The following is a 23,627-nucleotide window of genomic DNA, read 5'->3' on the forward strand; positions in this document are numbered from 1 at the left end:
ACCCACCCCTGGCGCTGCTACATCTGTTACCATCTATCTTCTGGCCCTTGTCTGCTACCACAATGTCTAATTGATTGGCCAGTAGCTGCCTGTCAGTGTGGATCTGGAAATCCCACAGGATCTTAGCCATTTTATTTTCCATGACCTTCTGTGGAGCCTCCCATCTGGACTTGGGGGAGTCTAGCTTTTGCACAGTGCCTTTGCACATACACTGCGCAAATGTTCTTGTACACATACCATGCCAGCTACTTTGTTGTTCCAGTCAGTGTACACTGTTCCTGCTTGAATCTTACAAGCTATTTCTTATCAGTTGGACTGATTCTGAGGACTTCTGTCTAGTGTGGTAGAATGCTATACATGCATGCGCACGGGCGCACGGGCGCACGCCAGGGTTGGGTTTCAACCGGTTCGCGGTGGTCCCTGCGAACCGGTTGGTCGGCGAACCCAGAAGTAAGTAACTTCCGGGAACGACGAAGGGCTCACCCGCCAGCCCGCGCTCCTTACCCGGTTTTGATGAGTTCTGCGCTTCCACACATGCGCAGGATGCATACAGCACCTGCGCGATCCTCCAGGAGCAGCTGGAGCATCGCACAGACGCTAGTATGCATGCGTGCACCATGCGCGTGCATGAGGACGCCGCCGGCCCCATTCCAACCGAACCGGTTGGAACAGGGTGAGAAACCCACCCCTGGCGCACGCACACACATACACACACACTCCTAATGTAGAAGAGCATTGCTATTTACCGAGGAGTTTGTGTCTTTCTTCCTACAGAAACATTTTCTCAAGCTCAGCGTATAGTTTAGATAAATTATTTATCTAGAACATATTCCAGAATATACAGTGCCACGACTCTTGAAAATGACAATTGTTTTCCTTTAAACAGTTATCTCTAGAGATTTTGTGTACAGTTAGGAAAACAATGATGGCATTATTTTTCTACAGTATCTACTCAGAGAAGGCTCAGCTGCTGATTATGGAAAGTTTAAAAACAAAAGTTGTTTGTTGGAACATACTAGTTCCATCCCCTTATTTGCTGGGATTAAGCAAGGTTCTCTTTCACCCAGGTCTTTTCTTGATGGAATTTGTTAGAATTGCTGCATAATATGTAATATAATTTCTTTGTACTTGCTTTTATTTCAGATTCTGTAGTATAATGAAACTCTTTCCAATTATTAATGCATAATCAACACTGTTCTTTCTCTAGATCCATTGAAACTGTTCCCAATGAAGAATTTGAACTATACTCTGTTATATTGCAACAGAACATTTTTTTTTCCATAGAAAAAAGATTCCTTCATATAGAAATGCTCAAAGGAAGAAGGATTGGGACGCTTCTCCTTAATATATAGATAATTTTTTAAAACCCTTTTTTCATTTGTTAAAAATTCAAATTCAAATTAGGTGCAGTGATACAGCCTAGATATTATTTCACTGTGAGCACGTTATTCAATCCTCACATTTCTTGGTTATAACTTGGAAAAGCTAAACAGGCTCAGTTATGGTTAGTACTTTGATGGGATATTACCAGAAAATCTCAGAGTTATAGACTGGAAAGTTTTAAAAATAATTGGAACTTTGAATATCCTATACATAGGATTATTTTTGTGTTTATAGCATGGCAGTAAATACTTTTAAGACTGTATTTAATTTTTTTGTTAGCAAATGTGGAGGCTTAGTTCTGCTTTCTAAGTTCTATTTTTCTGATTTTGATAGTACACAAGGGTGGGATTACTTGTTTGTATTGCAAACGTCGCTCCTTTTGACATAATCTTTGTGAGTAATGGAGAAATGCAAATTTATAATGACTAGGTCAACATGGAGATGGGTGAACGTGGAAAATAATTTCAATCCCATTACTCCTGTTGTGAGATGGGAGCTATAACTGGGAGTGGCTGTTCTCCACATCTTTTGTGGAAGGGAAACAATTTGGCCAGCAAATCTGGAGGCCTTAGCTATTAGTTGTCTATGCAAACCCAGGTGGAGACTGGAGCATTAGAGTGGACATGAATTTTAAGGCCTTGACTAAGAGTCAGCAGCCATTTTCTCTGAAGTAATCTCTGGTAGTATTTTTTCATTTACCAATCAATTTCCCATTTTATGTTCGTTCCAAAGATGTGGCAGTTGAGAAGTAAGGTATTGGCTAAAGACCAGTATTTCAAACCAGCATATTCTGACATGCTATTCATTAGAACTCGGTTCCCTTGATTTATAGTTTCCGATTCTTTGAAGCTGAATGATATGCCTTTCTCTTTGTGCCAGAATTCTGGTTATTGGCTATGTTTGAGGCATTGAGTCACATTCCAGGTTATTGACACCACAGAGAAAGAAACTGAGGGTTTTTTCCCTCCATATTGTTAAGTAGATTTTTGTTTGTAGTGTGGAATGGTTGTGAGGCACCAGTGTCTTTGCATTAGCATTCTCTTATGACTTGCAACTTGCTTCTCAAAACTTATTTACCCAACCAACAGGTGGTTTTATCCATCCACAGGTGTTGTGACTACAGTTTTCAGAATAGTCAGCCACATTGCATTTTACAATTCTGGGAAGATTGCTCTGTACAAATTGTAATTGACTTTGTACAATTCCCGTGCAGTCATCTTGTTTATGATCTGATAAAGACTTTAAACAGCATTGTACAGTTGGCATTATTATGCCACATTTAGCGTTACCCTTCGCTCACTGTCTTTTTGGGAGCTGTTTACAGACCTCTTCACAATTTCTCCTGTTGCCATCCTAGGCAAAAAAACAGGTTAAATGCATGGTTTGCTCAGCTTCTTAATTGGTGGGATGGATGAGAGTCGTGAAATGCTGCATTTTGAGGCTGTCACTTGGGCAATGCCTGACAATTCTTAGGTCACATTAATTACGACCAACATGTTGATTTAGTTTTTTTTAATCAGCGTGAAATTTAAATGCGGTTTAGCATATGCCTACTATGAAGAATGGGCTGCTCTCTTACTCCTTCCTTCCTTCCTTCCTTCCTTCCTTCCTTCCTTCCTTCCTTCCTTCCTTCCTTCCTTCCTTCCTTCCTTCTTTCTTTCTTTCTTTCTTTCTTTCTTTCTTTCTTTCTGATTTCCCTATAATCAAAAGGCCTGGAATACTTTAAAGGCTCAGTGCATTTCCGAAACAAAGAAAAGCAAAGCAAAAGAAAATAAAAAACCCCAAAGATATCTTCTGAGCTGCTCTTTCTTCTTCCTCTTTTTCTTTTGGTGCCTTCAAGGATTGACTCCTGGACTAATCCCTGCAGTTTTCTTGGCAAAAGTTCAGGAATGGTTTGCCGTAGTCTGTTTATTACGGCTGAAAGCGAGTGATTAGCCCAAGGTCACCCAGCTGGCTTTGTGCCTAAGTTGGGACTAGAACTCATGACCTCCCCATTTCTAGCCTGGTGCCTTAAAACCACTACAACAAACTGGCTCCTGAGTTGTATTTGCATGTAAAACTTTCTTCCAAATTGCTTAATCCTGGCAGATGGAGCACTGATGAAATCCCAGGTGCTACGTTTTGTTCAAAGCTTCAATTCAAAATAATAAGTAGTAAAGACAATGGCTATTTTCCTACTCATCTAGCACACCTTGCCTCCAAAAATGCAGGTGCATCACTAGAGAGCAGCAAAAAGATGCAGAAAATGTTTAACCATTCGCTGCCATTTATTGGTCATAGAGATTGCGGCAGCCCAGGATGTATTGCAACTGACCACTTCCTGCTAGCCCTTCAAAGTTTGCATCACTTTATAGTTTGCACCATTTCAGCTGATCAAGCCTGGTTTCAGAGGAAATTAAAAAAAATTGTATCTGCTTAATATCTCATCCTTTTTTGAGGTGGATGGAAAAGGTTAAACATAAGAAAAGTTTTTATAGTTAATACGGACATAATTTAACTACGAATTAGAGAAGATTAAGTGAGCACTTACTTCCTGATATAGCTATCGTTACGAAACAGTGTAGGGTAATAATATTGTTTCCAACAAATTATAGGAGCAAGCAGCTCAGTTTTAGCCATGATGATCTTTGAAATAATAATTTGAAAGTTATTGACTTTAATGTTAAATTGCTGAGCTTTTATTTATATTTTATTCCTTTTTATAGTTACCTTTGATCATTTTGAAATTCTCAGAGCCATTGGAAAAGGCAGCTTTGGAAAGGTATGTTTTTTGCAAACTATATACTTTGTTAACTACCTAATGAAATAGTTCCTTCTTATCAAATACGCATAAAATATTGTCCAGAGCTGCATGCTAATTTTTTCTAAAAGAGTTGCAACTGGATTCTTGTTCCTTATATACGTAAAATTTTCAAATAATATTAAAAGATATCGTATTGTTCATATTGATAACCCCAAACTTCTGAATGTATGTGTGTATTTAGTTCTAGTAAATGCAAACCTTCTAGTAGAACAAATTCTGCATTCTGCTTCATGTTCCTCTTCCAATTCCCATCATGTTTGTTTTTGTAGAGGATTTATATGAAAAAAAATATTTCCACTTTAAGTCTGTTTTTAGCCACTGTATTAGATGTGAGTATTTATGAATCTCTTGGCTTGTATTGTTCTGTATCAGATACTATCTGCAGGATACATCTAAGTCAGTAATGTGACCTCCTGTAGATTCCATCACAGAATGGATCCCTTATCATATTTCCTACATAGTCCCAGGTTGCAAAACAAGAGGATGAATATCATTGTGTCTGTTGCTAAAGGCATCAGAAATTCAGCAGTTTAATCTCCTCCTTGGAAAAAGGAAACCTTATTCTAGCCTGCAAGCCATGGAGCCAAGGATTCTTGCTCCAATTAACTGAAAACATTGTCCAGTCCTTCTCTATAGTTTTACCAGAGCACAACTTGTTTATTTATTTTAACAAATTTATGTAGTCAAAACATTAAAAATCACAGTTAATAATTCAAAACCTAACCTCCCCACAACCCAGTCTGTAGCTGCAACAAGAGAGTCAGACAAACATTTGATGGACTCTAAATGGGATTCCTAAGCCCGCCGACAAAACCATGTCTTCAAGGTCTTGCAGAAAAACAAGATGGAACCAATCATACCTCTGGGGGAATGATGTTCCAAAGGAAGGGAGCCACCACAGACAAGACCTTTTTTCTAGGTTCCATCAGATGTACTTCCTTGATAGTTGGGCCATGCATGCAACATGCCCTACCTTCTGGTGTGATGTGTAGATGTAATTGGGGAGAGACCGTCTATAGTCTTGTATTTTCATTTGTTCATTTGTTCTCCATTTCATGTCAGAATTAACTCGTGAAGAATGATAGAGATCTTGCCCCAAATACTAAACACTACTGTATGCTATCTCAAGGACAAGTGATTGGACAGTGGTGAAGCCTAAGAAATGGAGAAGTAAAGGCTCTTACTACCTCTGGGTTAATTTAACTAGGGATCAGATTACTAATTAGAAGGAAACTGTCATCATGAAAAGAAAAGAAAATGTAAAAGGAAAAAGGCAAGAGCTGAGGTCAGGCTGAGCTAGTTGCTGCCAGAGTCACCGTGGATGACTCTGCTTAGTGCTTAACTGTTTAAAAAAGCCTCTAAAATAGCAGGAGAACAACGTGCTTCATCTAGTCTGACTTTTAAACAATGGAATATTTTCACCTTATTCCTATGCATCATATTTCCCATGCAAAGTACAAACTTCTGTATTGGCAATTTAGCAGTCTTGGTGGAAATATTAATGTAGGAAAACATAATTTCCCCAAAATGAGATTAGCCCAATCCCAAAAGGCTCTTAAGACTGGGCTGTGTTATCAGTGTTGGGGCTTCCAGGGAACTGGAGATGTGCTCAGATGGCTCCTTTATCGAGATGAGTGTTTTTATCCTCTCTTTGCCTAGGGGTTTTTATGTTTCCTTTTTTATACTATTTATTTCTTAATATAGACATGTTATATGTCATTTTTATATTTGTGTGTTTTTAATTTGATTTTTATGTGCCTTCCAGAGTAACTGTGCTGAGATGGCTCTTCACATTTGATTAATAAGTAAATGATAAATCACTCATGCCCTGCTGGATTGAACCCCTGGCCCAACTAGTCCAGCCTTCTAGTTGGATATAGAGCCGAGGTGGCACAGTGGTTAAATGCAGCACTGCAGGCTACTTCAGCTGACTGCAGTTCTGCAGTTCAGCTGTTCAAATCTCACCGGCTCAGGGTTGACTCAGGCTTCCATCCTTCCGAGGTGGGTAAAATGAGGACCCGGATTGTTATTGGGGGCGATATGCTGACTCTGTAAACCGCTTAGAGAGGGCTGAAAGCCCTATGAAGCGGTATATAAGTCTAACTGCTATTGCTATTGCTATAGTTCTCACCATGGCCAACCAGCTGCATAAGAAAGCCTACTAATTTCTCCATAGATGGTCTTCAGAGGCAAATCACACACCTAAAAATGAAAATGAAGGGAAATGAAGTTGCAGCACTGAAATGTTAGCTTTTACTGGGGACGGGTTATAGAAGAATCTGCATGTCTGTTACATTCGTTCTACACATTCCATTTTATGGAACATGATACTTTGCCTTATTCCTTTAGGTATGCATTGTTCAGAAGAAAGATACCAAGAAAATGTATGCAATGAAGTACATGAATAAACAAAAATGTGTGGAACGGAATGAAGTGCGAAATGTCTTCAAAGAGTTACAGATCATGCAGGGACTGGAACATCCTTTCCTTGTGAACTTGTGGTAAGTAACACAAATTCCTTATGAGCATCCACCTATCAGAATACTGCAGCTTCCATTATTTTTCTGGGATTATGTTGCTTTGGCTTCTCTGTAAAGCGTAGTTTTGTTTGTTTTTTCTAACTACATGACGATTATTCATCCCTGCTGTTCTTCAGTGTTTATTGGTTTCCTCTTTTTTTGTGGTTAAAATAACTCAGTTTTCTGAGCGGGCTCTGAAAGCAACAAGAGATTCTTTCCAAAGCTACCTGTGGTTCAAGCTAATACTTCAAGCAGGACCTTGATAATAGAGCCACTCTCTCTCCCCACACTTTCATCTACTTCTATTATTAAGTTATTGCTAACCTCAGGATGCAAAATGCTGTATGTTTGATTTGTTGTTGTTCTTATTGTTCAAAAGAAGGAATTGTAATGTTTTCTTCAATGATGCTGGATCTAGCAAGGGATCTTTTTTGGACAGATTAACATAAAAGAAGGCTTTGATTAGGCAAAGAAATGATCCGGTGTTGAAATTTAGCAAAAATTCACATATTTCAGCAGAAGACTTAATTAGAATCTTAGTTCAGCTTGCTGGTTTTCTATGCTGATGTGGGTAGACTAGCAAGCTTCAGTACTGAGTCAGTAATTTTTATGAACTAATATAGGTTACAGAGACTTATAATGATATTGAACTTAATAATAATGCAATATATAGGTAATGATTATCCTGATTGTCAACAATATCTTTAAATCTATTTATGATTAATATTGGATATTCTATTCAAGGAGGATAATATTTGGCATATTTTGTCCCTTGGAGAGGACTCCAGGCTTCAAAGTGACATAGAAATGTTTAAAATTAAATTACTAAAACAATTTTAAAGGCATTAACTGTTTTAATATTTTCAAGTACTGGATCTTGTGGTTCTTTAAAATTTAAAATAGAGAGAAGGGGGAAAAACAGTTTATTAAATGTTGTAGGAAATCAGTCATGATGCTAATCAGTCTTGGCCTTCTTTCTTCTCTGGCAAACTGTCCATCTTTTGTTATTGGACCCAATATCCTTGTTTCAGATCCTTCAAAGTCACTTCTACACAATGTCACAGGGAAAACCATTGTCTGCACAATTCTGATCTTTGCAGATACAGACAAATCCTGCCATATGGATATCTTTTCCAAAGTTTTCATTGCTGCTCTGCCAAGCGCTGGTTGGAAATGTATTTCTAACACTTCAGTATCTTCATTGTCAATTCTACGACTGGTCATTGTAATGTTGGTTTTAGTTTTGCCTCTTTAATTTCACTCACATTTTTTCATCCTGTGCTTGGCCTTCATTTGCATTTTCAGCTGAGGATAAAAACTATGAGTATCTACCTCAAATTATCCCCACAATTGAATACCTTTCTCTCCTACGTCAAAACCTCTTTTATTGAACTCCAGCTCCATGAAGCCCATGAAGTGGCTGCATCTGAAGCACCAATTACTACATTGGCATTATTTTTGAAGAAACAAAATCTTTGTTAGCACAGAATGTACGTTAGATCAATTGTCCTTTGCCTGGAAAAAAGAAATAGAAGAAAATTGGTTGGCTGGAACACCAGACCCTACAAGTACCATCTAAGCACACAGTCTATTCTTGCAATTGGTGGAGGCTTTTCCTTTGATTGGCAACGTTTGAGTCTCACTGTTGATCACTGTCTTAAAGGGTTAGGCAGAAGTATACAGACAACACTCCAAATGGCCATTAAGAACATTGTAGGAATAGCATGGTTTATGCCAACATGGTTTCTCCCAGGAATTCGTGGAAAACTGGACCTGTAGATCAATCCTTAGAAAGTTCTTCATTATTCAAACACCACCCTCTCTCTTCATTTGTTCTTTAAGTCCCTATCCTATATTGTGTCTGAAATCCTTCACCAGGCTTTTGGACAAAGCAAGCTTTGAAATCAGCCCCACGCTCTGATTACTTTCAAGAACTTCCTAGGTGTCTGGGCTGATCAGAACACTAATAATATATATTAGAACCTTCCCTTTCCCTCCCTTTGATTTAGGAAGTGTTCTTTGGCTCTAGGGGCCCTGAAATAGAAAGAATGAGATATAGGCTTTTATTAGAGCGTAACTTTGTTAGAACCCCAGTCTCCTGTTTCGATTATGATTTGATTCTGCTTTAGTTTTTGTTTGGTGGCATTGCTGGCAGAGTGTTGACAAATTAGCTTTAGCAAAGCCTCTTAGATGTAGGGAATGATAATGAAACAGATTTCAGTGAATTTCAGCAAAGGTATTGCATTCACACTGACACCTGAAATGAGAAGGCAAAAGTTAAAGAATCAGATATATTTGTTTTTAAAAAAACGTGCTTGATTTGTTTTAACACATGTACACATATCATTTGTCTTCTTTAATGCAACAATTTTTTTCTGACTATTGGGAATGCTATTAAGTATGGACAGTCCAAAGGTGGGTTCCTACCAGTTTGCACCAGTTCGGTAGAACCGGTTCGTCAAATCTACCAAACCGGTTAGAAGAGGTTCCACCAGTGGACCCAGAAAGCAGGCCACACCTACAGAAGAGGTTCCAAAAATTTTTGAAACCCACCACTGACACACACACACACACACACACACACACACACACACACACACACACACAGACTCTCTCTCTCTCTCTCTCACACACACACACAGACTCACACAGAAAGAGAAAGAGAAAGAAAGGAAGAAAGAAATAAAGAAATAAAGAAAAAGTGAGAGAGAGATGAAAGAAAAAAAGGAAGAAGGGACAGAGAGACAAAAGGAAGGAGAGAGAGAGAGAGGGAGAGAGAAAGAAAACACATGGCCGGTAAGACACTCCCACTAGGTCACATGGCTGGCAAGCCAGTCCCACAAAGGAGGCCACACCCACAGAGTAGGTTCGAAAATTTTTTGAAACCCACCACTGGGACAGACATATACTGTAAGCTTCTCTTCGGGGAGTTGGGTGATCTTAACAGTTCTAATAATTTAGGCTAGTTAACTAATATGCTGTGTAACAACAATAAAGCCCTTGATTAAAAATAACAAGAACCATAGTACTTCACAATGAAATGTGATGGAAAGCATCATTAGGTATCAGTGAGTTTGGTTTGAATCCTGGTTCTTTAACGTGGGTTCAGTAATAACTTGTACCTCTTCTAAGGGCATTCCTTCATTTCATTAATCCTGTCTATCCATCTTATATATTGTTTTCTCTGTCGTCTTTTAGTTTAGTTTACTTTATTGTCATTGCACATGGTATAATGAAATTAAATTTTCTCTGCCTTGCCAGACATAATATTTTCTTTTGGTCCATAATGGAAAGCTGTGATTTCTTAAATATGAATGAGCTATGAAGCTTTAATGTAATGGCCACATTAAAATGCTTTCTTCTGATCCTGTTGAAGGTGAAGAAATGTAGCCAGGATACTTTGCCCTGTTTTGCCTAAGTAATGAAGCAGGAATGGTGTTGTCTTTGTAGCTTTAATGTGGGTTATAGTAAGGAAAAGTGAGTGGTGGTTTCCTCTGATTTCATTTGCCTTCCCACCACCACCAGCTGATGGAAAGAAATTCCTGCCAATTGCTTTCCTTATCCATGGACAGAGGTGGAGGGAGACACATTTTGATAGATGTCTGGATTCGTGGCTTTAGCAATGTCTCAAACTTTGCTCAATTTTTGCGCAAGCATTTTGGGTGACTACATTCAAAAAGCATGGAATAATATTGCTGTTACGGAATGATTTTAAGGCCACATCCAAAAGGAATTGTCAGGTTTTCTTTGACTGCAGCAGCCATGCAAAAGCTTTGTACCTTTTGTTCAGATGACTTTTTGTCATCTGCAGTCTCTGCAGGAGGATTAAAAATAAATTTCCTGTGTTTTGCAAAGGACAGTCCCTTTCGAAACTGGCAGTGAGAAAAGGATCACAGTCAATCTGTAGATTCTCAGAACATTAAAGTCCAAATGAATTCAATCATCCTGCTTCCCAGAAGGGGCAAAAAGCTTGCTCCAATTGAACATTCTTATAGCTACTGAATATAAATCACTATGCTGTTAATTACAAAAGCAATAGTCAGCAATCACAGCAGACTTTCTTGGTTCCACCTTTGCCATTGGATATTTAATTTGAATGCTACTATCAAATAAGTGTTGTAGTTGGGAGCCTTTGAAATCTGGGGAGGCTGGACTTTGGAAATAGAAATGGACCCTACCTGTTGTATTGCACTATTGAATTGAATTGAATTTATTGCATTTATATGCCCCCCTATTCCCGGAGGGACTCAGGGCGGCTCACAATTCAAAGGGAAGGAAATACAGACAAGGGAAAAAAACGGCACAACAAACAACTACAGAAATAATTTAAAAACAATCAACAGCCACACAGTTCGAGCGGGGATGGGAACTTGTCAGCCCCAAGCCAAAAGTTCCTTAACGTATGAATCTAGCAATCCTAGATACTCAAGAGTAAACTGGAGTTTTATCCTCCGTTATGCTCTTCTGAGGCTGTTCTGGAGATAGCATTGGAATGCTCCAAATAAATAAGAACGACAGCTAGTACTTTTATATTTTTAGTCAAAAGCTCCAGCTGAGAGTCATTTCATACAACACTCCAGTGAAGTCTTAGACAATCTCAGGAATGCCTTCATTTTTTTTTGTAATCTGAATTGTAACACAGACAGAAATGAATAATGGAATTTTAAGTATCCTGATTTAGAATCCAATTCTCTTATCTCCCATTTGATTTGGGGGGGAAAAAGTATTCCATTTTGTTTTCAAAGGGAGAATGGTCTTCCAAGGCAAACAGCATCTCTAGAAGGTTCATCCAAAGTGGGATTAAAGTGGGGAGGAGAATTAATGCCTATAATGGTTGTTTACATTTTAAAATGTTTACTAATTCCATCCAACTGAGTTTGTTACTATTTGACCTAGGGAATAGATAACCTAAAACAAAATCGGAGCCTGTAATTTCAAAAAGTCCAAAGCACACTGCAAACTGCCGACTCTCTACATCTAGCAACCAAACCTGTGTGTCAAATCTGGGTTGCTTCTAATTCATATTTAAAATATGGACGTGGTTAATTTAAACCTCTCCCCTACCAGTGATGCCTTCTCCTACCCTCCTCCCACCTTCAAACCTGAAAATTGAGATGGGAGAGTCCTAAGACAGCTCTTCCCTATCAGTTTTTCTGCTGTTGCATTGCCCATATGCACTGCTGGAGAAGAAATTGGTACATGGTAAGTGGTGCTATCATTTCATTTAGTTTGATCCCCGGGTACCTCTGTTCCTTTTCATGAGTCTTCCCGGCATGTAAAAGGTTTCAACTATTTGTCTCCTCTGGTGTTAATTTTCTTAGTGCTTATTTTTCCCTGATTAGCCTATGTAGTGTGTATAAAGCAGAAAGCAGCAGCCTATCCCTAGAGAGACCCTGTCTACAAGCCCTCATTGAAGAAAGCAGACAACATGATAAATGAGGGGATCTTATGATGCTCTTTTAGCTGGAGCAATAAATAACACCTGCCATCCCTGCTTCTCTGAGCTGTTGGCCATTGACTATAAATAATATGTTTTTGGCAGCCAATACCAAAAAGAAAGTAAATTAATTTCCCCAAGCAAATAGCATCAAACACATGGATATTAAATGGATACTTTGGGCACAGATCACCTTAAAACACAAGCATTCTTGGTAACTCACTTGTGTTAAACTTTAAACCGGGATTTTCTCTTATTATGGCCAGACCAGCCTCTTTGAGCAGAAGTTAGAGAGTTAAACCTTCATTCAAACGGGATTGTCTTTTGTCATAGATGTGAAAAATATTGAACCATGGATCTTCCTAGGTCTATGCTTTTATGTCTGCCTTGGTGAGAATTTATTGCCTGGCCCTTTAGGCTGGAGTTACTTAACTAGCAGGTCAAGGCTGTAAATCCATCAGACTGTGGCACTGTTGTAAATGCATTCTGAATTCAAAAGGAATTGGGTTCCTGTGGGTAGCAAACACTGTTTTCATTGAGCAAGGCAGGGTTCATTGTCAGAGTCAAGGAAGGGTTGATATTTCTAAGAAACCTTCACAGTGAGAGCCAGTTACAAAAGATGCTCAGCTTAAAGCAATATACAAAACCTGCAAGGTTGGGTTATCAAGATAAATTATTCTAGGAGAACCACAGTTAGATGGTACCTTAGGCAGAGGGGAGTTTTAGTCTCTCCCCTCCATGCAGCTAGCACTGATCAGTCTGATTTCCATCTCTCAGTTGCCCCTATGTAGGCTTGCCAATTGCATCTCTGAATAGGTGAACACTTTTGCACTCCCTCATTTGCTGCCTTTTCACACAGAACTGGTGTGGGAAGATGAGGGATGAGGGAACAGAAGGGGAACTTACCAACTTTGTGGATGATAGTAAGGAATAGCCAACACTCCTAGATGATAGGCTCAGGATCCAGCTGGATCTTGACAGACTTGAACATTGGGCCCCTTGTAACAAAATGAAATTCAATGTAGAGAAAAGTAAAGTCTTACACTTAGGCAGGAAAAACCAAAAGTACACATGTGAATTAGCAGTGTGCGACGGCAGCCAAAAAAGCCAATGCAATCCTAAATTGCATTAACAGAGGGATACAATCAAGATTAAGTAAGGTACTAATACTACTCTATAAAGCCTTAGTAAGACCACACTTAAAATACTGCATCCAGTTTTGATTACCACACTATAAAAACATGTTGAGACTCTAGAAAGAGTGCAGAGAAGAGCAACCAAGATGATTAGAGGGCTGAAATCTAAAACATACAATGAATGGTTACAGAAACGGGACATGGCTAGTCTAGTGAAGAGAAGGACCAGGGGAGACATGATAGCATTGTTCCAGTATCTGAGGGGCTGCCACAGAGAGGAGGGAGTCAAGCTATTTTCAATGCACCTGAAGGCCAGACAAGGACTAATGGATGGATACGGAACATGGAGAGATTCAACCATGGAAATAAGGAGAATTTTTTGAGAGTGAAAACAACCAACCAATGGAACAGCTTGCCTTCAGAAATTGTGGGAGCTTCATTACTGGAGGCTTTCAAGGAGAGATTGGACTGTCATCTATCAGAAATGGTGTAGAGTCTCCTGCTTGGGCAGGGGGTTGGAGTAGATAACCTACAAGGTACCTTCCAACTCTGTTAATCTGAATATAAGTGGGGTTGTCTCAGGGGTCAAGTATATATACAGTGGCTTGTCTTACCAATATTAGTGAGGGTATGGCTTTCTCCTTGATAGTTCCTTGATTAGGGTATTGGTTTTCTACTTGATTGTATTAATTCCCTGGCAGGACACACCACTATATAGAAATCGGGAGTAAACCTCACACTCTCACACTAATGATGTTAACTAGTTGGGTCATGAAATGACAATCACAGTTAGGGGGCACCGAGGAGTCCACAATTCCTCTCTGAGCTACACATTTCTCTTCTTTAAGGAGCAAGATTTCCAAACAAGCAGTTTTGAATGGCACAAGCATTAAAAAAAATGCTGGGCTGAATTCAAAGCAATTTTGCAAACTTGAATCAGAGCTTATATTACTATTGCTGTTATTTGTTATTATCCTTAATATAAACATAATTACCGGTAAGTAGTTTGCAACACTAAAATAAAAGGTAATAGGATGAGTCCGAGTACTAGATTTTTTTTTTGCTTAGAGCATTGGTTAATAGAAATGCCTTTAAAGAATGCTTTTCCCTTTATACTATGATCTCAATTTATCAGTCATGTTTTAGAATTCTAGGTTTTCTTTGTCAGTTTCTGGGAGAATTCAGCTCATATGAATTAAACACAATGTCACCTTGCATTGCCCATTTCCAAGAAGCGTCTTCTTGAGTTAATCTGTTTTCTAATGAAAAAAATTCCTGGGTCTGTTCTGAAGGGGGAATTATGACTTAAAGATGTAGCTACTGCTAGTTGTTGCTTGGTTATCAAGCACCATCAATGTAATGGAATTGGTGGTTTATTTTTCAGCCAGTGGCAGCACCTAATCCAGGTTCATGCCTGGTTACTATTTGGGTGGAAAATCTCCAGGAAATCTTTGGACTGTAAGCTACATTAGGAAATAACAAATATCATCATCATCTTCCCAGGAGAAGGCAATGCACGCTCTATTATTGTTAAGAAACTACATGGATGTGTCCATGAATTCCAAGAAAGAAGCTGGACTGAAAGGAGAATTGATGTATGGTTAACAACTCTACTTACATAGGGATCAGTTGAGAATACATTTCATTACTCAAATTAGGTAACATCATCAGTGCAGATAACATCATCCACATCAGCCCTGATGATATTACCTAGTTTGTGTAATGAAATGCCTGCAAGAAAACAACCAAGCTCAGAGAGCACCAAGGACCCCTCGTATGAGCCACAGTGGTGCAATGGTTAGAGTGTAGTATTGCAGGCAACTTCTGCTGCCTGCTGGCTGCCTGCAATTTGGCAATTCATATCTCACTAGGCTCAAGGTTGACTCAGCTTTCCATCCTTCCAAAACGGGCAAAATAAGGACTCAGATTGTTGAGGGCAATACGTTGACTCTGTAAACTGCTTAGAAACAGTGGTAAAGCTCTATAAAGTGGTATATAAGTCTAAGTGCTATTGCTATTTTAACCCTGGGCAGCAAATATTCTCTTTTATCAATAGTGATCTTGCAATAGTTCTGTTTACTGTTGTTTTCTTTATAGTTTTTTTCTTGCAACTCTCTCTCTCTCGGTTGTCTTGTTTTCCTGTAACAATTGTATTGTTATCAATGTTGTTGTTGTTGCTACTGCTGCTGTTGCTAAAACTTCCAAGAAAGTTTAAAAGATTACATTGGTTATATTTACAAGAACACATATATTTTTTCCTCTTAGACTGACAGCTTGCACAACTGTTGGCTAGCTACATAAACTGGTCACAAAGTACAAAAGAGTTCTGTTTTCCAAAACTAAAGTCACATAAATATGCCAAAGCCTTTTTGCTTTCAGAGTGAAATGGGTGGCATATACATTTATTAAACAAATAAATTCAGGTTCAAGAAGTTGTTTTTTATCTGTGTGATATTGATGAATACAAAGAGACAACCTGGGGAGAAACCATCTACTGTGATTATGCACTAGTAAAGTATCTGATTTTCTGACCTTAGAACATTTGATGCTCAGCAGTCTTTCAGTCCTGCATGTAATGGAAAGAATTATTTGGAGTTGGCAGGCTGCACTTTAAGGAATTGTTTGCTCTTTCTCCCTTTCCTGTTTTAAAAAACAAACAACCTCAAACTTCTAGGTTGATGGAGATTCCTGTAGAGAACATTATGACCATGTAACAACTCAATTGAGCACCAGATTGATTTCTTATATCCTTCTCTGTTGAACAGGATATTAAAACCACACTACCAATCTACTGTTATACCAATTTCAAGGATTGCAATAATGCTGCACCACTTGTTCAGAAACACTTACATTGTAGCATTACCACCCAAATAGTTCATTCAGATGTTTAATCTTGACACAGCAGATGAAAAAATAATTTAAAAAAATTCCTAATACTTTTTAAGACAGTTTTTATAACAACTCTCTTGATCTGTAAGTTAAGCAAATATATTTCTTTGTTTTTACTTTCACATTATATGTTTTGTGCAGCAGAATCATAATTATTTGCAAAACAAGTACAATGAGTTATCATTTGAAAAGATTCATGCACGTTGCAGTCCTATGCTCACTGCCCATACAGTCAGGAAATTACTTTGGTGTTTCTCATACCCTGTGCCATGATATGTGCAAGTATTTATGCATGTACAAATACCTGCACATGCAAGTATTTATGAATCTAGAAGTTCATTTTGTTGTAATTTTTTTAAAATGTAAATACATGCTTCAACTATGTGTGATTACTGTGATCCACCAGAACTGATCTTGTCATGGAGTAGATGGACAGCAGTGACTGGAATCTATTAACATCTGTTCTGTTATAAAATTGCACATTGCATTATATGGGAAGGAAGGATGTCTAAAAACAGCATGTAGGAATGGGATAAATTTTAAAAATTATGTTTTTTTTAATATATAGAGTTATTTGTGTTTTCAAAAACCTTATATTTTAAGAAATTATGTACATCATCATATACAGATTTTCCAGTAGCAAACATATATTTGTAGAAAACTGACAATATCTATAACATTAATATTAAAACATGCCAGATTTAGACTGATTAGCTTATCACAATCTAGAGATTAAGTTAAAACTGGTCCATGTTTTACAGGGTTTTAGGCTGTAAAAAAATTTCCAGAAATGAAAATAGCCAGGACTGAATCTGAGAATTTTTTAAAAAAATTATTGAGTTACAGTTTCTTAAATGGTAGATTGTAACTCTGTAGGGGTTATGAGCAATATGTAAGAGGAGAGGTGATGTGTTTTGTTAAAATACAATATAGATGTGTGCAGCTAAACTAAAAGCAATTTTAAGATTCATTCCCAGCTTTGCTGCTTGCTTTGCTTGTATAAGCTAGCCATAGGATTTCCCAGAAAACAAGATTAAATGTTGACAGCATTGTTATTTTTCCACCAGAAATATGTACCAGGTGACTGTGGTCCTGCAAAGTTTGAGAAACATGATTATACTTACTAAGAGTATTTATCATATTTATTTCTAGCCTAACCCTAACCTCAATGAACTGATCAGTTTTATTCATGGGAGGAGGTATATAAACTTGTTTATCATTTCAAGGTGTTCTGAAAATTTTGAGGGACTCTGGATTACCAACCTGTCCTTGAGGGAGCAATATAAGTAACATACTAGGCTAGTTTATCTGTTCTTTCTGATTCTGAAGAAGTGATTTTCTAGAGCAGTTCTTCACCATCTTGTGCTAACAAGATGTGTTGGATGACTATACCCCGAGTTTTCAGATAGCATGCCAAATCTATTGTAGTAGAGACTTTTTCTTTGCTTCTTATTCGCGTGAATCTTGCTTCATCCATTGATTTAGAGATGATGTGGTTACCTTGTATTTAATTATGTGGCTCCTTAGGGAATCTCCTGGCTTGGCAGCAGCTAACTTTCCTCTCTGTGTTCAAAAACAGTGACTGTTCCAAGACTAAATGTATTGATTTTTTTATTTTTTAGCACATGTAATTTGCTGGCTTTTTAAAGATGTAGAGTAGATCTTGAGAGGAAGTTTTGGGAGAATGTATAAAAAGGAGTATGAGAAATTATAGCAAGATTCAGTTCTACAATTTTTCTGTCTTGTGGCAAAGCTTATCTTGGAAGTATACAAAATAGTAATATATACCCATATATTTGCACTATTGTTTTCATCACAGAACTTAGTTACCAAATAAGGCAAAACTATTTCCAACAACAATTCATGGTAGCCTTCAAAACAAGAAATGCCATACTAATTATTAGTCAGGACATAGCAATTCATCTTTTTATAAAAGTATTATTTCAACAAACATTAAGAGCCAGGTGAGTCATAACAATTTAATGTGAGGTCAAACTATTTTAGGTTGTAGAATCCTGTCTGTTGTTTTTCTTTTGCTTTGAAACTGTTCCTTTTTAATGGTTTATTATGCTGTACATCCACAAAATAATGTCCTGAAACAGAATCCTGGCAATCCATCATTCCAACCAATGGACTGTTTTAGATGTTTCTCTTATGTATATGAGTATGTGTATCCTTTTCCAGGTACTCATTCCAGGATGAAGAAGACATGTTTATGGTGGTGGATCTGCTTCTTGGAGGAGATTTACGTTACCACCTGCAACAAAACGTCCGTTTTGAAGAGGAGACTGTGAAACTATTCATCTGTGAGCTAGCACTGGCATTGGATTATCTCCAAAGCAGGAATATCATCCACAGGTGAGCTGTGGATAGGAGAATTAATTAATGTTTTCAATGAGTATCAAACAATGGCTTGTTGGGCCGTTGAAACTGTGATGGATTGAATTTCACTATTAAGATGCAAGCCTATGTCTTTCCCTTTTAGGTAACATTTGTGACTGTGTGGTATTCACAGTACTCTCTGAAACAAACAGCTTTGAGCCAACAATATATTTTAAAAGAAAAATTCATATTTTTCAAATTTAATATCTTAATACAAATATTTTATTTTATTTCTTCTTTTATAACTGACTATCCCATTCTGCAATACAGACACAAATCTTATATAAACTACCTGTCCTGTAACTGATGGTAGATAAACATACAGAATATTTCTATTTCTAAGGCTTTGGACAGACAAACTGATACATATTCTAAAAATGCATATACTCATGTATGATTTGTTGGTGTGTGTGTGTGTGTGTGTGTGTGTGTGTGTGTGTGTGTACGTACTGCAGAGGTGGTATTCAGCAGCTTCTGTCCAGTTCTAGAGAACCGGTAGCGGACTTTTCAGTAGTTCAGAGAACTGATAAATACCACCTCTGATTGGCCCCAGCCCCATCTATTCTCTGCCTCCCGAGTCCCAGCTAATTGGGAGGAAATTGAGATTTTATACTATTCTTCCCTTGCCACACGCACCAAGCCACACCTGCCATACCATGCCCACCAAGCCATGGCCACAGAACTAGTAGTAAAACATTTTGAATCCCACCACTGGTATACTGTATGTTTGATGTGTGTGTGTGTGTGTGTGTGTGTCTGTGTGTGTGTCTGTGTGTACAGTATGTGTGATGTGTGTCTGTGTGTACAGTATGTGTGATGTGTGTATGTATACTGTATGTGCGATGGGTATATATTTGTTTTATATTTATATATATTAAAAATGGGAGAATATGTGATTGAGAATGAATAGTATAACCTGGCTTTAAGTGATTTCTATGAATCCCTGCATATCAACCCTGTTATTCCTAAATTTGGAATACTGTGTTCAAATGATTTAGAGATACAAATTCATTTAAATTAATGTATTTAAACCTGGCTCCTCCATATACACCCATGTAAAAATGTGCACATATCAGTCTTGTGAAAGTAAAACAGTTTCTGGAAAGCAATTTGAACATGAGAAATGTGATGAAATCGAATCTTTTTTTTACTCTTTTTGTTGGAACTCCTGCCCTGTGAGCTGTTCCTTCTTTTGGGAAAGAAATATTCACCATGAACATTGTGGAGGAAATAGAAAAGTCACCAGTGTTCTATACGGTTCCTCTATAAACCAACACCATCTCCCACAAAGATGTGGTAGTTTAAAGAAAGGACTATTACATATTAAAGAAAAGTTCATTACATATAAGTAATTTTGTTTCTGGCCTGATATTTTGCATTTACAAAATAGCTTCTGTAATGATGTCCACAAACACTGAAATGTTAAAAAAAAAACCTTCACAGAGTTAAGTTCACATCCATCAATCTTTCTGACAGGTGATTCTGTAAGATTAGCTCTTTGGCCACAATTGAGTCTCTACAAGTCCTATTATTTCAAACAAACATTACAAGTTGGGGTGAAATCAACTTACCTTCACTACCGGTTCCCAAATACATACATACATACATACACACAATGTGTGTGTGTGTATGTGTGTGTGTGTGTGTGTGTGTGTATGTGTGTATTATTTGTGCTGATAAATAAATAAATAAAACACAAATATAACAAAGGCAACAGTAAAAATATTGGGTTTCTGTCATGATGGACTCTTGTGACGAGCCGATTGACAGATGATGGAAGCAGTTAGCTTCCTCCCATAATTGGGGCTTACCAGGGGTTGTGATATATATATATATATATATATTTAAAGTCACAACCCCTGGTATGCCCATTGTGACTTTAAATATATACCTCTCACCCTGGCTGGCTGATAAGGAGTCGAGCTTTGTAGCTCAATGGTTAACACATCTGCCTAGGAGGCAATAGAGCACGGGTTCGATTCCCAACAAGGGTGTGGCTAGCTGATGAGAGCTAAATAGCTTGACATAGATCTATACTAGTCTCCCTTTATTTATTTATCAGCATAAATATAACATATATATATATACACACACACACACACACACATATACATACACACACACAAAATATAATATTTTAAAAAGATTCCAAAAGACAACCCAGAAATATTGTCCATTTAGATGACTTCACCATCATTGTTCTCTCTGCTTTAGTCCCTTAAACACAGTACAGAAATATATCCCTTTGAATGTAGTAATAAATTGCTGATCAATATTGTCATGATATTCAGTATAATCTAGAAGTAGAATGCATAGAGGGATATTGAATCCAAGTTCATTCTCCATGCTGGGCATTTGTACAACATTCTCAAAGTTGTGCTCCCCTAGATATGTTCAATCACCATTTCCAGCATCCTTCCAAAGGATGGTTGGGAGGAATGAAGAGATAATCCTCAATGCCTGAAGACTGCCAATTTGAGAAATTTTCTAGACTGATGCAATTGGTTAGAATGTTTGAAGGGCTTACATGAATTATCTATTTTTAGATAAAAGTTTTCTATGTGCTTGGGTTTTTTTTTTTAGATTTGGTCAAATTGTACGTCTTTCATTAAAGTAAGATGGCCATTGAAATTGTCCAAATCATTCAAATTGGTTTTACCAAAACTGGTGGTTTTAAGATAAAAGGCAGAAATGAAATCTTTTATTTTAGTTTCCTGAAAGTGTGTGGCCTTTCTTTATTGGGCAGGACTTGGGCAACAAAAATAACAAAGGTTGTGTGTATTATTTAAAAGAGATGAAACATTTCATACATTGTCTTCCAAAATATCTCGTATTTACTCAAAGAAATTAGAAAGTGATCAGGTTGAACAGACGGTTTTAAGCTAAGAGCATGTTAAAAATATAACCTAAAAAGCATTTGAGATGATGTCTTTGCAGCTTCATACTGAAATGTCTTTCAGGCTTCTGGGCAGGTTAGAATTGTCTTGCTGCATTTTATCTATTTCTCAGGACCTTTGTCTGTAGGTACACATTTTAAAAACAACACAGTTGTGTTCCATTCTGCTGTATTTAACTGTTGTACCAGGACCAATCCAGTTGCTTGTGTTGTGTTGTACCTTCAGAGTCAGAGGTGCTTCAAAGCCAAATGGGCTGGTAATGAAGGTATAAGATTAACTTTTTCTGCTGTACACCTGTTCACCCAGCCCACAAATAATGAATGAGGATAAATTACACTTGGCGAGACAGAAAGATTCCAGTTATTTAGCACAGGGTTTGAAATTGGAAACTGGCCAAAAGATGGATGGTTTCATTTAAAATACAAACAAGCTTGATAAATAAATAAATAAATAATTCAGTTTGTGGCTTGCCTGTTTTTACTTTGATGTTATTAGCAAGAAATGTCCTAGATTCAAAATGATGTTGAGAAAGGAAAGGGATTTTTTTTTTGTAGCTTACATCTTGCACCATTTTGGTTTCCAGACCAATTAAAGGATCAGCAACTGATCCTACTGAAGAGTAGAGTTATGTGTGATAGCTTGATAAGTTTGCTGGATGGTGTTATCTAATGTGATGGAGAATATCAGATGGTAACTATAAGGAGATAGAATTTGGTGCCAGACACATGTTGTCTTTTTTCAGAAGGGGTTACTGGACCATTTGAGTATAGAGCTAAATAAACAGATGCTTTGTGTTAATAAACTAACATTTGACAAACTTTTTCGCTGCTTCCTAAGTCTGAATTCTTTCACAAGCCTATCTGTACAATAAAGTATGAATACTCTGTTTAATGCTGCATTTTAGGTATTAGATTTTTCCTGACTGAGGGGAATCTGAATCTGATACCCATATTTTGGCTATCATAAGCAAATTTCTGTATTTCATAAAAATGAAAATTGCCTGAAAATATGTTACACAGTGGTTTATGTCATTTTAACACTGTAGCAACTGTTAAATCAATTTAACAATAAAATACTGCTTTGGAAAGAAAGACTCCACAGGCTGAAATACAGTAAGACTGGATTCTAACTAAATGAAATTCTGTCAAATCCATGTGACTGATTGCACAAATGTTTTGCTATAAATTGGAGTGAAATAGTTTCATTGCTTCTGAATTACAAAAGGCACTGAATTCTCCTTTCAGTACATGCTCTTTATTATTGTGTAGTCCAGGCTTTTTCTCTGTCTCTCACACACACATATATGCACATGCACACTTCATTCCCAGAATAAATTCCCAGAATAAGGAATCTTTGTTTCCTTAAAATAACTGCAGGGTTTTGCTTTTCAGGATCCACTAAAATATTACAAAGTGAATATCAAATTTAAAATTCTTCTGACTTATTCTTTGGACTGAATATTATGCAATTTTTTTAAAAAAAATAATAAGATGATTACAGGTAATTTGTGAAATGTGGTTGAATATTACTTCACTTTAGGTTCAGTTTCTATGTGCATACAAGATTATAGAAAAAAAGGGTTGAAAATACAAGTCCAGAAGATAGTTTGGGGTAAAGATAACACAAACATCAGACTCAGAGTTGGTATTCAGCAGGTTCTGACCAGTTCTGGAGAACCAGTAGTAGAAATTTTGAGTAGTTTGGAGAACTGGTAAATACCACCTTTGACTGGCTCCGCCCCCACCTATTCTCTGCCTCCCCTGGAGTAGGGAGGAAATGAAGATTTTGCAGTATCCCTCCCTTGCCACACCCACCAAGCCACACCCACCAAGCCATGCCCACTACGCCACGCCCACAGAACGTAGTAAAAAATTTTTAATCCTACCACTGATCAGACTGCTGGACATTTAATAACAATCAGGGATCGGGGTGGGTGCAACACAAGAGCAACTTCTCCTTTCTCCCATTTATTGTGGGATCAGCCTTTTTAATGCTTTTTGGCCCTGCAAAACATTTCCAATGAAATATTTTCTCTCAGAGAAAGTGAGACACTAGGAGGAACAGAGGAGGCAGCCCCAGTGAGTGCCACCACTACTATTATGTTGATGTGAGTCAGGGGTGAGTTCCTGCCAGTTGTAACCTCTTCTATAGAAGAGATTCCACAAATCTACAGTGCTGTTT

The 23,627-nt window shown here is 37.6% G+C and overlaps 1 protein-coding gene across 3 annotated transcripts in view; it reads left to right on the forward strand.

The window, feature by feature from the left end:
* STK32A (serine/threonine kinase 32A) overlaps positions 1-23,627 on the forward strand; it is an 81,153-nt gene that overhangs the window by 26,070 nt on the left and 31,456 nt on the right. For all 3 annotated transcript variants that reach the window (XM_087709603.1, XM_087709601.1, XM_087709602.1), the window contains exons 3-5: positions 4,089-4,144; positions 6,536-6,687; positions 18,352-18,525. In XM_087709603.1, coding sequence (XP_087565729.1) covers positions 4,089-4,144; positions 6,536-6,687; positions 18,352-18,525 — 382 coding nt within the window. The remainder of the gene's footprint in view (positions 1-4,088; positions 4,145-6,535; positions 6,688-18,351; positions 18,526-23,627) is intronic.

This window comes from Thamnophis sirtalis, unplaced genomic scaffold, assembly GCF_051295495.1.
Source record: "Thamnophis sirtalis isolate CommonGarterSnake01/CBP01778 unplaced genomic scaffold, rThaSir2_p1.2 scaffold_3, whole genome shotgun sequence".
NCBI classification, from domain to species: Eukaryota; Metazoa; Chordata; class Lepidosauria; order Squamata; family Natricidae; genus Thamnophis; species Thamnophis sirtalis.